General features: G+C 38.3%; 1 protein-coding gene across 1 annotated transcript in view; it reads left to right on the top strand.

The window, feature by feature from the left end:
* Nucleotides 1–14047, top strand: part of LOC114051899 (otoancorin-like) — an 83360-nt gene that overhangs the window by 56839 nt on the left and 12474 nt on the right. The window contains exon 27 of the mRNA XM_027874286.1: nt 2019–2214. Within this exon, the coding sequence (XP_027730087.1) occupies nt 2019–2214 (196 nt within the window). The remainder of the gene's footprint in view (nt 1–2018; nt 2215–14047) is intronic.

Below are 14047 nucleotides of genomic sequence, written 5' to 3'. Positions count from 1 at the left end.
ACTAGCACCTGGAGAATCTTACCATTTATAGTAAACCCTTCCTCCAATCAAACTTTGTACAGGACATTCTCTTTAATACCTCTGGTGAACATCTGTCTCCCTATTTTATGTCCCATTTGATATTATAATCAGAAGATTATTGAGCAAAGTTATTTTTACCAATGCATCTGATATTTGCATGGGAGACACCTTGTTGAAAGGGAGCTTTTAAGACTACATTCTGCTATGCCATGTCAAAGCTTTTTTTGTAACCAAGAAACAACAGGCAGTGGCATGTTATATTCCACTACTCCTGTCATCGTTTGTGGAACCATGAAGATGTAATCTGCTACAGAGAAAGGTTCCTTTTTTTTCTTGTTCCTTTCTCATATTTTCATCAAGGATACTCTTGCTGTATATATATATATATATATATACACACACACCAATCTCTTAAAGAATTAGGTCTATGACTCAGTAGTTACTGATGTGTTCTTGGTTGTCTTTTTTGGCATTAGTCTTGTCTATGACCTTTTCCATTCATTTGTATTTGTCTTTTTTCTTCTTTGATATTCATTTAGAAATTGACCTCTGGGTACCTTTTAAATTATCTCCTTTAGGATGGATTTTATTTTCTCAATACGTATTTGATCAGGTCTAGTTGCTTTTCCTAAATTTATTTCCTTGAGTGCCATATACAATTCCTTATTAGCATATCAGGTATTCTGAATTGCTAGAGTCCAAATGAGCCTCTTTTCTGCCATGCTTACTGACTGACTACCACCATTACTGTGGAAGCTGAAGGCAATTTCATAGGATTAAGGGCTATTTTGTATTTTTGGCTATTTCATAGACTACCATGGCCAAAGAATTCATCAGTTGATAGCCAACCTATTGCTGATGTATGTTTTCATTTTTTTTAGGCTGGTACTCAGACAGAAGATGTGGTCTATTTTTAGGACCATGTTACAAGCCTTTCCTGCTTGGTATTGGTAGAATGCTTTTCTCTGTTACTATATTATTGTAGAACCCAGGGTCACCTCCATACTACAATAAGGGAGCAGAATAGAAATTTATGGAGGTTATTTGTAGTAACAGTAATAATTACATATAAACATTACAATTACTATATGAAAAATTATATAGCTTAATTCTATTAAATTAAGTATTTTTTTTCATTAACAAGCATTTGTTTTGTCTTGCACCACATTCTTCCCTCCCCACTAAGAAAGAAAAGGGGAAAAACAAAACCCTTGTAACAAATATGCATAATCAAGCAAAATAATTCGTAAATTTGGTGTTTCCAAAAATGTCTCATTAGCCATCTTCAGTCCATTACATCAAGAGCTTAAGTAGCATACTTCATTATCCCTCCTCTGACGTTGTAGCTTAATTTCTTCGCATCTTTTAAAAAGTGTTTTTAGACACATTATTTGAGCCTCACAACAGCCCTGCGAAGGAAGATAGTACCAGTAATATTATCCCCATTTTATAGGTGAAGAAATGGAGTTTCTTATTTGTATCAGTTATTTGTGTATATGATGTACTCTTGAAACTCCCTGAAAGCAGTTTCTGATATATCTATCTGTACCTCTAGTACCTTGAACATAGTGGACACTTAGTAAATATTTGTTGAGTTTAACTGTCTTATTCAAAGTTGCTTAACCTTTTTGTGTCCTGGATCCCTCTGGCAGTCTAGTGGAGCATTGGAGAACCCCTTCTCAGAATAAATAAATAAAATAAAAATACATAGGCTAACTGAGGAAACTAATTATATTGAATACAGTTATCAAATTTTTTTAAAAGTTCACAGACCCCAAGTTAAGAACTCATGGTGCAGAATAACACAGCTCATGTTCACAGATCATGAACCAAGTATTCAGTAGAGCAAAAAAAAGAGTATTGGGAAGTTGGAAGGAAGTTTTTTGTGAGGGTCCATACAACAATTGATAGAAAACAATGTGGCCCGAAAGACCTCTAGTTTTTTTTAAGTTTTTGAGGGTGTTCTGAGGGTGTTTTATTTCTTTACCATCCTCCAGGAACTGTCTCCAGAGCAGATCTCCAGTCTGGGTCCTGAGAATGCTGCTTGGGTGACAGAGCCCCAGCGGAGACACCTCAACATGCTACAGCTGCAGAGTCTCCAGTTGGCACTAGATGGTGCCAAGACCAGCTTCCAGCTAGAAGCACTGCTTAATATGGGCACCACCAGCATTACACATTCCCCTTCCTCTGACTGTGAGCAAAACCACATTTCTGTCCCTTCTTTCTCCTCCCTACAACACACACATGTGCACCAGAGAGATAATGAGAGACTCAGGGTGATGTTCTCCACTCAGTGCCCAATGAATTTCAGGCAGTCCTTCCCCCTTCTCTTCCCCTGGCCAAGTTATTCCTAAAATATGGCAAATTAGGATAAATACCCAGGTGCCGAGTTTTGGGACTTGGGTCCCATTTACCTGTAGTGACCTTGCTAGTGACACTAGGACCAGGGAGGTAGCTTCTACCAGCTGATAATAAAATAGATCTTTTTCATGAGTGTGCACAAGATCAATCCTTTTGAAAGATAGAAAAAAAAATATAGGCTGCCATCAATCAAGGCAAAGCAAGGAATTATATCATGCTCTTCCTCCATACTCATTAGGGTCCACCATTACTCTTCTCCTTTAAGATTGCTCTTGATTTTTCATTTTAACCAGATTTCACTGGAGGAAAATGTTGATAGGCAGTTGTGTTATGGAATGAAAGGAGGAGAGACCCTATATAGTTTGCACAAGATCCCATATCCACCTCAAGTTGACCTTGGATATCATACTCACCTAGGACTCATCTGCCGTGGTTTGATATTTCTTCCCTCTTCTTTGTAATAATTTTTTTTTTGCTTTTTTTTGGGTGAGGCAATCGAGGTTAAATGACTTGCCCAGGGTCACACAGCTAGTACGTGTCATGTGTCTGAGGCCAGATTTGAACTCAGGTCCTCCTGACTCCAGGGCCGGTGCTCTATACACTGCTCCACCTAGCTTCCCCGGTTTGTAATAATTTTTTTCTTGCCTTTTTTTGGGACTTCCCTCTTCTTTGAATGTACATTTAGTTCATGGGATATAGTTCATGAGTCATTGATAATAAAAAAGTATATGGTATAGATATCAGAGAAAGCATGATAATAGTGGATAGAGAGCTGGCCCCACAGTCAAGAACACCTGGGACTCATCTCACTTCTTATGCATGCAGACTATGTGACGATGGGTAAATCACCAAACTTTAGTGCTCTGGGTCACTCTCTAAAACCATAAAGTGCAGAGTAGTTGCCTTTTTGCATTAGGAGAAGCACTTTTCTCACTAGAGGTTGTCTATACCGAAGAAGTCACAGGTCTGGTACTATATATTCATATCCTGAGGCCATGCATTTTCACTGGGTATCCTCCATGTCTGGAATTCTCTCCTTTTTCTTTGTCTCCTGGCTTCCCTGACTTCCTTCAGGTCTCAGCTAAAATCCTGTTCTCTGCAAGAAGCCTTTCCCAGGCCCCCTTAATTTTTGTGCCTTCCCTCTTAGATTAACTCCATTTTAATATATATGTATGTATGTATATGTGTATATGTGTATATATATCTGTATCTGTCTATCTCGTTTGTATATAATTGTTTGCATGTCATTATAACATGAATTACTTGAGAGCAGGGACTGTTTTTGCCTTTCTTTGTATCCCCAGCACTGAGCACAGTGGTCAAGATTCCCTTTTTTCTTCCCTGTTCCACATAGAATAATGATTTAGGTTATTTCTAGAATACAAACACATACCATATACATGGTGACTGGATTTGATTGTTGATACACATGCATATTTGTGTGTATATTCTGAAAATAACTTGAATTTAAGGTGGGAGAGGGAAGAAAAAGAGGAATTCCATGAATCCCTTCCACAATCTTGTTTATATTCTTTTCCTCAATCCCATGTCCCTGTTTAGAATTTTAGAGAAGAGGGAAAAGAAAGGGAGAGATAAGATGAGAAGGGAAAAGTGGGACAGATGTTAGATACCTACTCAGATGCTAGAATGGAATCAAAGAAGGAAATCTGGAGTTATTTCTCCTTCTTCCTCTTCACTAGCACCTTAAGTATTGACTCAAACAAAATTTTACTTTGGAAATTTTATGAAAATAGACATTATTCTTTGTATTTGTATTTTCAAAACTATACCTGGACCTAGTAGATGCTTAATAAATTCTTATTGATTGATTAGGTGAAACTAATGCTTTGCCAAAGAAGTAAGTGATGTGATGTTGGGAGGAATGGTGGAGGTAGTGGTGGTAGAGGGTGACATGTATATTTCTGTGCAGAAATCTAAGAGAATATATCAGAATTCAGACATGATCTTTTCAGGCTAGGCCTGTATTTCTCTGAGGAGAGAATGGGCTGGTATACTGTTCGTGTTTAAGAATAAAGAGGCAGATATATATCTGAGCCAGAGTTATCTTGTCATGACCCTTTCTGCTGGCCTAACTTCATCAAGCTAATAATTTACTGTGATTTGTTGTCTACCTAGGACAAATCTCGAAGCAGAAAATCCTCTGCATTCATTGGCTGTACTGGAATTTGGTTGTACTATTGTTTCAGTCAAGTGGGCCATTGATTGGGGTTTACATGTTTTTTGGTTGCAGAATTCTTATCCTAATTGAATTTGATTTATAAGAGGAAGACTTTGGAAACAGCTTTTGGATCCCACTGGATTGTTTCCTTTAAGAGAGAGAAGATTAATAGGGAATGGCTTAACATGCCCCAACTTGTTGAGAGGAAGCCAGAGAGAGAAAGCTATATGGTTAGAGCATCCCTGAATAATTCCCTGATTTCCTGACTACTGGTTTCTGTTCTGTTTCCTCTGTTGCCTAACTGCATTTTAGTCACTTTAACAACAATAATAGTAACAATACTTCTAAATTATTTAGAGATTTATAAGTTGCAAGGCACTTGACTAAGTCTCACATGCCATCCTTGTGGATAGGATGGATACACACACATACAAACACATACGCACGTATGTGGATTCAGAACTGGTTAGATGATCCAAATCAATGGCTTGACAGGCCAATGTCAGCTTGGAGGGAGGTTTCCAATGGAGGGCCCCAGGGATCTGAACTCAGTCTGTGTTTTCCAATATTTTTATCCATGTCAGATGAAAAGAGAGATGTTCTATTTGTCCAATTTGCAGTTTGACATGGAGGGGAGAGCTAACATTTTTGATGACAATAAATATATAAAAAGGTCAATAAGCTAGAATGATGAAGTGGATTAAATAAACTGAAATTTCTTAGGAATAAATGTAAAACACTTAGGATAAAAAATTTCTTTACAAATTCTGTGGTATAGGTGGTATGGTTAGTCAGCAATTCATGTGAAAAAAAAAAAAGATTGTGAGGTTTTAGCAGACCATGAGCTCAAAGGAATTAACAGTGGGTTAGAGCAGAAAAAAAAAACAAAACCCCACAAATTCTGCATCAGAGTGGCATGTTTTGCCAAACAAGTGAGTTGATAGCACATTGACAAGGTAGAACTTGTCCAGAGGAGGGCAGCCAGGATGGGGACTACAGATCATATCATACAAAAAGAGCCACAACTGGCATTTTTCATGCCCTAAATCAGGCTTCTCCAAACTCATATCCTACCCCCGCCTTTTTTTTTTTTTCTTCAAATGACAAATTCAGTTACAGGATTGGAGAAGGCTCTGTCCCTAGGAAGAACTCATTTTGTTAGAGCAGCTTGAGTGGGGCATGCTGCCATCTAGTGGTAACTTCCTATTTTAGTCATTTTTTGATAACTAGGCACTAAACTCAGTTGTTTCTATGCTATGCTATCAGTGCTTCCTACATGTTAACACCCTGGGTCAAAGTTCTAAACACCCCAACCTAGTTTCAGTTTAGCACATAAGAATCCTTTGAAGGCTGGGTTTGTTTATACTGGTAAAAAGAATTAGGAGGAATATGAGAGCTGTCATGTGGAAGAGGGATTAGCTTTCTACTTGGCATTAGTGGTCAGAACTAGAAGCAAAGAGTGAAAGTTGCAGAGGCAAATTTGGTCTCTGTCCTTCCTTCCCTCCCTCCTTTCTTCTTTTCTTCCTTCCTTCTTTGCTTACTCTCTCCCTTCCTTTCTCTTCTTCCTTCCTTCTTTGCTCACTCCCTCCCTTCCCATTCTCTTCTTTCTTCCTTCCTTCCTTCCTCTTCCATCTTGTCTCTTTCTTTTTCCTTCCTTTTTTTCCTTTCTTTCTTTTCCTTTCTCTTTATGGAAGTTTTCAGGTGGAAGCTAGATAATCACTTATTTGAAGTATTTATTGAAGAGTAGATTCTTGGTTAGCTTGTTGTTTGTCCTTCTTTCTTTTCTTTTCTTTTTCTTTTTTTTTTGGTGAGGCAGTTGGGGTTAAGTGACTTGCCCAAAGTCACACAGCTTGTTTGTCTTTCTTGAAGAGGATCAATGATATCAGGAGGGTGATATCTTGACTTTGGAATGAATTGGATTTAAGTGAGGTAGAGCTGTGCAAAGTCATTAGTCTTGCTCTCTGGTGATGGCCTAGGAGCTTTTATTTTGTAAGATATTTTGAGGTTTGGGGGCTAGATTTTTAAATTGTTAATCATTATTTATTCATTTATTTATTATTGGACTTGATAGTCTCAGAGGTCCCTTTTAATTCTGAAATTCTGTGACTTTTCTCATAGCAACATTATGAGGAATATAGTACAAGTATTATTTTACCTATCTTACTGATGAAGAAATAGAGATTTGGAGATTTAAATGGCTCAATCAAGGTATCATAGCTGGTAAATCTTAGAGACTGGCTTTAGATCCAGGCCTCCTAACTGAGGGTCATAGGAGTTAGAAAAAGAAGGGACATTAGCAGTTATCTATGTAATGTTTTCTTTTTACAGATGAGGAAACTAAGGCCCAAAGAGGTTACAGTTGAAATCAGAATCTGAGTTGGAAAGGACTTCAGAGGCTTTCTAGTTTAACTTATACCTAAAATTGTAACTTGCCCAATGCCATTAGCCCCAAGTAACTAGTCAAGCTAAAATTTAGATTCAGGTCTTATGACTCCAATTTCAGTGTTCTTTCCACTGTACCACACTGCCTTTTCTAGATCAGATTTTATTATAACTTTCTGTCTTCTCCTTTAGCTTTGGCATCCCAGTTTTTTCTCCTCATCCCCCAATCATTGGATTTTACTTGTTGCCAAGACAGGACTCCAAACCTACCACCCACCCCAACCTATTGCAACTAGCTGTTAACCCCTTAGCTTCTTCCAAGCACTTGGAGGAATTGACTGGCTTAGTTATAATTTGTTATAACTGATAACTGGACCTCTAGCCTTAGAAGACCTTCAGGGAAGGGTAACTTTACCTCTCAAGGCAGCCCATTCCCTTAGTGAACAGGTCTGATTTCTGGGAAGTTTTTCCTGGCCTTCAGCCTAAACCTGCCACTTTGTAACTTCTACTTACTGCTTTGACCTCAGGCCAAGCAGAATGTGGGATCCCTTTTCCCCTTGAAGGGAATTAGACTGTGAGACATTAGTCTATGAGCTCTTTGAGAACCAGGGCTCTTTTTTGGCTTTCTTTGTATCCTTAGAACTTAGCACAGTGCCTGGCACATAGAAAAACACTTAGTAAATGCTTGTTGACTTGATTTGAGATTGCTAAACCAATGTCCTGAACACTTGAGGTCAGAGTTTAGTTAGTAAGTAGCTAAAAGCTGTCATAGGATCAAAGGTTTGGGTTATGTGAGGTCACACCTTCACACTGACATGAATGAAATCAATTTCCCAGCTTCCTTCAGCTATAACTTATATTTATGCACCCCAATACATTTAATTTACCAGAGCTAGATCCAGTAAACATTATTTCCTGGTATGTGTTTTATCTACTTTTTCACCCAGATACTCAACACATGCCAGTAAGATGATGACCAATGAATTCAAGGAGGAGGAGAAGCAAATAAGCCAAAATGATTCCCACAATGGATTAGCAGTTTCTGAGTAATCAAGAATATGTCTGAATGCCCACTGAGTCTGCAAGATCCACATTTTAGATGAGTAAATTTGGGCAAGAGGCATTTTTCCCCCACAAAAAAAGTTTCTTCATCCTTTTTTTTCCTTAAAAGAAATATTCTTGTGGGTCTATTTTTCTGGTAAAGAAATTGCTCTACCAAGTACCAGAGTAACTCTGGTTGCCTAGTGCTCACTCTTCTGCTACTCTTTCTTCCTTCTCTGATGTTCCACCATCCCACTATTCTGTGTGTGGTTTTTTTTTTTAAACAGTAAGATTACAAAGGTGGGAGGGCAGTATTGTATAGGGTGGGGGTTGATGAAGCTTCAGTTCTCTGAACTTAGATGATCTTTCCTCTACCTGCTCTCCATGAATGAAAAAGCATTTATTAAACATTTACTATATGCCAGGCACTGAGCTAGGTACTGAGAGGTAGGGTACAAAAACAAAAATGAGACAGTCCCTGTCCTCAAGGAGCTTACCTCCTAATAAGACGAGATAACATGTATGAGGTAGAGGTAGACAGAGAAGGTAGTTTTAGCCTGGTGAGTCACAAGGATGGTGGGTGGAACCATGGAGCAATAGACTGTCATGTTCTTTCTAGAAGCAATGGAAGTAGTTTTTTTGATTACTATTCCCAGAGCAAGTGGTAGAAATATAAGAAGTGATGAAAATACCTGTGCATTGTGATGGGGCAGATAGCCAAATGTCTGGGTTACGTGAATATGGAGCATGATTTGGGGCTGGATATAGTATCTGTCAGTTGTGTAGGATAGTAGGTGCTTGTGCTTAGAACTAGTTACTCCTTTATGCTCCCCCCCACCTTTTCTGTTAGTGGCACCCCTCATTCCAAACTTCTTCATCAGGCATTGGGTGTGTTTTTATCTCTCGTCTCTGCCCACTTTTCCCCACTTTGGGGAAGGAGTTTCATTAAACTTTCCAGGCTGGAAGTCAGTCAACAAGTCTTTATTAGCACTTACCATGTGTCAAGAACCATGATAAGCACTGGGGATATATAGAAAGGCAAAAACACAGTCCTTGCCCTCAGGAAGATTCTAATGGAAGGAGCCACCTTACAACCAACTATGTATGTATGAGATTTGTATAGAGTAGATGGAAGGTAATCTGAAACAGAAGGCACTAGCAGTGGGAAATGGGGAAGGAATTGGTTTGGGAAGGGCCTCCTGCAGAAAGTGGGATTTTAGTCAAGTCTTGAAGGAACCTGGGGAAACCAGTAGACCAAAATGAAGAGGGAGCACATTTCCAGGCCTGGGGAACATCTTGTCAGAATGCACAGAGTCAAGAGATCAAGAGAGAAACAAGAAGGAAGATATTACTGGATTGTAAAGGATATGAAGAAGAGTCAAGTATAAGAAGACTGGAAAGGCAGGAGGGGCTAGTTTGTGAAGGATTTTGAATGCCAAGCGGAGCATTTCATATTTCATCCTGGAGCCAAGAGGGAGCTGCTAGAGTTTATTGAGTGCAAAAGAACCAAAGATACCTGAGGCAATGGGCCTCAAAAGGGCTTAAAAAGACTCCAGATGTCTCTTCCTCTTTTCTACTTGTGCTATTTTAGGCTCAGACTATTCCTAGGTTCATGTGGTCCAGATTCATGTGGTCTTTTTCTCTACTGTTGGAGAGTTGTAAAATAAGGGTTTGGAAATCTCTCGTTAGTATTGATCCTCTGCATTTTTGCCAGGTTAATACCTTCCAGCTATAATTATGTCTAATCTTTCCCTATAGGTATTTTATCACACAATTGTTTCCCTTTCAGTTGTGCTTAACCCCATAGGGAACACATACAAGTCCATGCTACCCTAAGAAGACATAGTAGTTTACAAAAACTAATTTATTTAAAAAGAAATAGTTTAAAAAAAAAACCCAAACCCCTAAACAAACCTAGAAATCAAACAGACTTATGAGATAAAAATTGGGAATACAGCTCAGCATTCTCCTGAGAGTGTAAGAGTGATAGTGAGAAAAAGTTTGGATATTACTAGGTTTTTTTTTCCCCTTTGGCAACAGAGATGACAAAACTGTAGCTACTCAGCAACTAATCTTTTTATCTCACCATCCTCTCCTGCCAGTTCAGTCATGGTAGTAGTGGGAGGCAGTGCCAGCAGCGGTAGCATTCATCATCTCATCTGCTCATCCCCAACAGCCTTTCTGACATCATTCCCTCTCATGCAACCTCTTTTTTTTCTGCCTGCTCCTTTAGGAATGGGTAATGGGTAAGTCTTCTCAGGCTCTGAAGATAAATATAGGATATCAGTTTCTGGCATCCCACTACTTTCTTTCCAAAGGTCAGAATTTTGCAGTCTCTTGCAAAATAAGCTGTGGCACACTTGACATGTAAAATTAAACACTACAGAATCAAAATCAGCTCTTAATGGAAGACGGAACATTAACTTAGTATCCTAGCTAAATATCTCAGAGTATTGTTCGCAACAAATATACATCAACAATACATGCCATATACATAGAACAGTCAAAGTATTACTTGAGAGGTAATTTTAGTGAACCTTGCTTCACTGAATCAGCGTTCTTCACGTCATTTGTCTGGATGATTGGCAGTGAAAGCAGATGGCTGATGAAGGACTGAGAAAATATTGTTCAGAACATGTTTTGTACAGAACATATTACATGCACATGTTACAGAAATGCATGCATATATACATACATGCATAAGTAAGTACATGACTATATGCAGTTGTATGCAAAGGATATATTAAGTTGGTAAACATTAGCAATGTCATCTGGCTACATATGTAACCATTTCTCCAGTTTCTCCTTTAAGTTAGTCCTAAAGTCAAATAGATTTCAATATCCTATGATATGCTGACCTCCCTGCCCCTGATAGGACCTGTTAGAGCCCTAATCAGAGCTATAGTTTTCATCTCTTAACCTGAATTTGTGGAGGGCCCAGGCTGATTGGCAGTATTACTTTATTCTGTGCCCTAGGCATCTCTACAGTTGAAGTTTCAGCAAGGAAGTGTCGCCTTTGGGTTTAGTCTTCTCCCATTATTTGAAATCTTTGTTGTTGTTTGTTTGGTTTTTTTTTTGTCGCTTTTGTTGTTCAGTCTTTTTCGTTGTGTCCAACTCTTTGTGACCCCATTTTGAAGTTTTCTTGGTAGAAATACTGGAGTGGTTTGGACACAAATTCTTCTCTTGAAGTGTTAATTTCTGAGCCACTATATGGTCCTGATAGCCTTTGTACAACTAGTAGTAATGTCTGCAGTCTCACCATCCTTAGAGTCTCCAAAACACATCAGTAGGTAGGTAGCTGTCACCCAAACATCAGTCAGAAGGATATGGAACCTGTGTCATTATTCCTGGTGGAGTTATACTTGTTTACTAAGAAAGTCACATCTTGACTCCACTGAGATCTTCCCATCTGTGTTCCTTATTTGTTCAGCAGTATACAATTGGAAATTCAGGTTATGGGTCTCCTTGAGGGTAGTAAGGTGTGAATAGTTTTAGGTGATGTCATCCAAAACTAACATCAACTTGAGCAATATGTTTTCAGGGTCAGTGCCTTGGACTGAATGGATCTTGGTAGGAAGTCTATTCACTGAGAAATATTTTTCCCACATTTTAACAATCATGGAAGCTTTCTGGTTCCTGGTTGGATATGTTTGTGCATATCTTATGAAAGGTTCAGTCATCACCTACGTAGGATTTATGTTTTTATGATCTCCTTCCAGAGATAGGAAGTCAATGATGACCAAATCCAAAGGTTTGCTAGTGTTTATGATCTCCAAAGATGCAGTATGAATTGGTAGTACTTGCCTTAGTACACAAAAGGCAAAGTCTCACACTTCTTGGTGACAGCAGCAGCTTATCTGGGGCTACTAAAAATCTCTTTCTTACTATTGCTAGGGTCCTCTCCTGACCCATAGATCCAAAATAATCACGCAAAGATTTCATGACCACAGACCAGGCCTGCAACACTTGTGGCTCTGTAGGTGCTTACAGCCCTCAGGCTGCTTGCAGCTCGCCAAAGGATTTCCTCTACATAGAAAGGATATTTTTTTCCTCTACATTTTCCAAAATCCTTTGGGATTACAAGCTGCTGTAGGACCCTGTAAGTGGCCAGGTCTGCGGGTTATATAGGCCTGCCATAGAGCAATACGTGCCAGGAACTACCAATTGCTTCTACACAACTACCCTGTGTGGAATTAGGGCCAGTCCAGTATAGTATGCTAATACATAGCTCCACCTTCTGCCATTGTCCCAACAGAAGATGCCTTCAAAGTCTGGAACCTGAGGTTTTTTGGGGTTTTTTTTTAGCATTTCTGCCTCACTTTTTGAATTGTTTCTCAGTCCTTCATCAGTCATCTGCTTTCACTGTCAATCATCCAGACAAATGAGGTGAAGAACGCTGATTCAGTGAAGCAAGGTTCACATCAATTACTGTTATGCTGTCTAGTAGAAGTTCAGACTTTCAGCTATTATGACATTTGCTTGTAGCCTAGATTATACATATACATATACGTGTATGTACATGTTTATATATGTAGACGTACATGCGTGCATGTATGTGTACATATATGTGCATGTGTGTGTACATGTGTATGTATGTGTGTGTGTACATCTTTCACTTTTTTAGATATTACTATAGCTTTGATGTTACATGGCCTTTGGGACAGGGCATCTATACTGGAATCACCAATCATCATTCTTCTCACAAATTTACCCAAATTTACCTCACACCCAGGATATATGCCAAATATCAGTATTTAATGCTCATTAGAAAATAATTCATTTCACATGTAGCTCTTATTTTTCAAAATATTGGTTCATAATGACCATATTAGATTAACTACATAATGAATGTGAATTAGCTGTGCAATATTATATAACAATGATACAACAAAGCAATACTCTCAACAAATAATTTGTAGCAAATAACGGTAAAGCAGACACACAAATTATAGTATCAATAGGCAGAGTACAGTAGCAATGACAATAACAGCATTCCAGTTTCACCAACAAGCATCTAAATAATATGCAGGGTCACTATAGGCACCATTCAATGCATGCTTTCTTATGTAAATGAAACAGGAATTCAGCAAAGGTGCAATAAAATAAGTGCAAAGGTATTCTGAGACCTGAGTTCAAATACAGCCTTAGACACTTGCTGTGTGACCCTGGGCAAGTCACTTAACCTCTGTTTGCCTGAATTCCCCGGAGGAGAAAATGGCAAACCATTCCAATATCCTTGCGAAGAAAACTCCATGTACAGTATGGTCCACAGGGTCACAAAGAGTTAGACATGACTGAATGACTGAACACCACCACCACTCTGGGACCAGATATAAGGAGGAAGCTATAGGACTAGATACAATCAAAAGCAAAACAAAAGGGAAAAAAAACAACAGAAACAGGATTCAAAACAAAAACTAAACTACAAACTTCAGTTAAAGAGAGGAAATAAAATAGCAGGATAGGGAAAAAAAGACTATTTTAAAGAAAACAAATTGTGTATTAAAATTATATAATGCAAGAAAATCAAATTAAAATTATAAAATTCAACAAGCAATTAATCTTCCCAATATCAGCAAAACTATTGAGCTAAATTCAATTCAAAATGCAAATCATCAAAAGGAAAATAAAACAACAAACAAAAAATCAAAAGTAAAATATTTGTTGTATAGGTGTCTCCATGATTTGTAGCACTAGCACTGACTAAAAGAAGCAGCAAGGAAGAATTAAAATAGCACTCATTACTGTGCTGATAAATATGATAAATACAGAGAAGTTTGGAAAGACTTACATGAACTGATGCAGAGTGAAGTAAGCAGAACCAATAAAACAATATACACAATGAATACAACAATGGAAATGGAAAAAAAAAACAATGACAAAACAATTTAAAGTGTATTTTGCAAAATTACAAAGAACAGACATGGCCCCAAAGAAGAGTTATGAGAACTCCTTTACAAAGGTGGGAAGGCCACAAATGTGGAACTTTGCATATATTTTCAGACCTGTTCAATGTATTGGTTGTTTTTTGCTCATTTTTGCTCTTCTCCTGTTCTTTGATAT

The sequence above is a fragment of the Vombatus ursinus genome, unplaced genomic scaffold, assembly GCF_900497805.2.
Source record: "Vombatus ursinus unplaced genomic scaffold, bare-nosed wombat genome assembly UNPS02014807.1, whole genome shotgun sequence".
In the NCBI taxonomy this organism is placed as follows: Eukaryota; Metazoa; Chordata; class Mammalia; order Diprotodontia; family Vombatidae; genus Vombatus; species Vombatus ursinus.
Note: the sequence above shows the minus strand (reverse complement) of the source record. Positions and strands in the feature narration are given on the sequence as shown.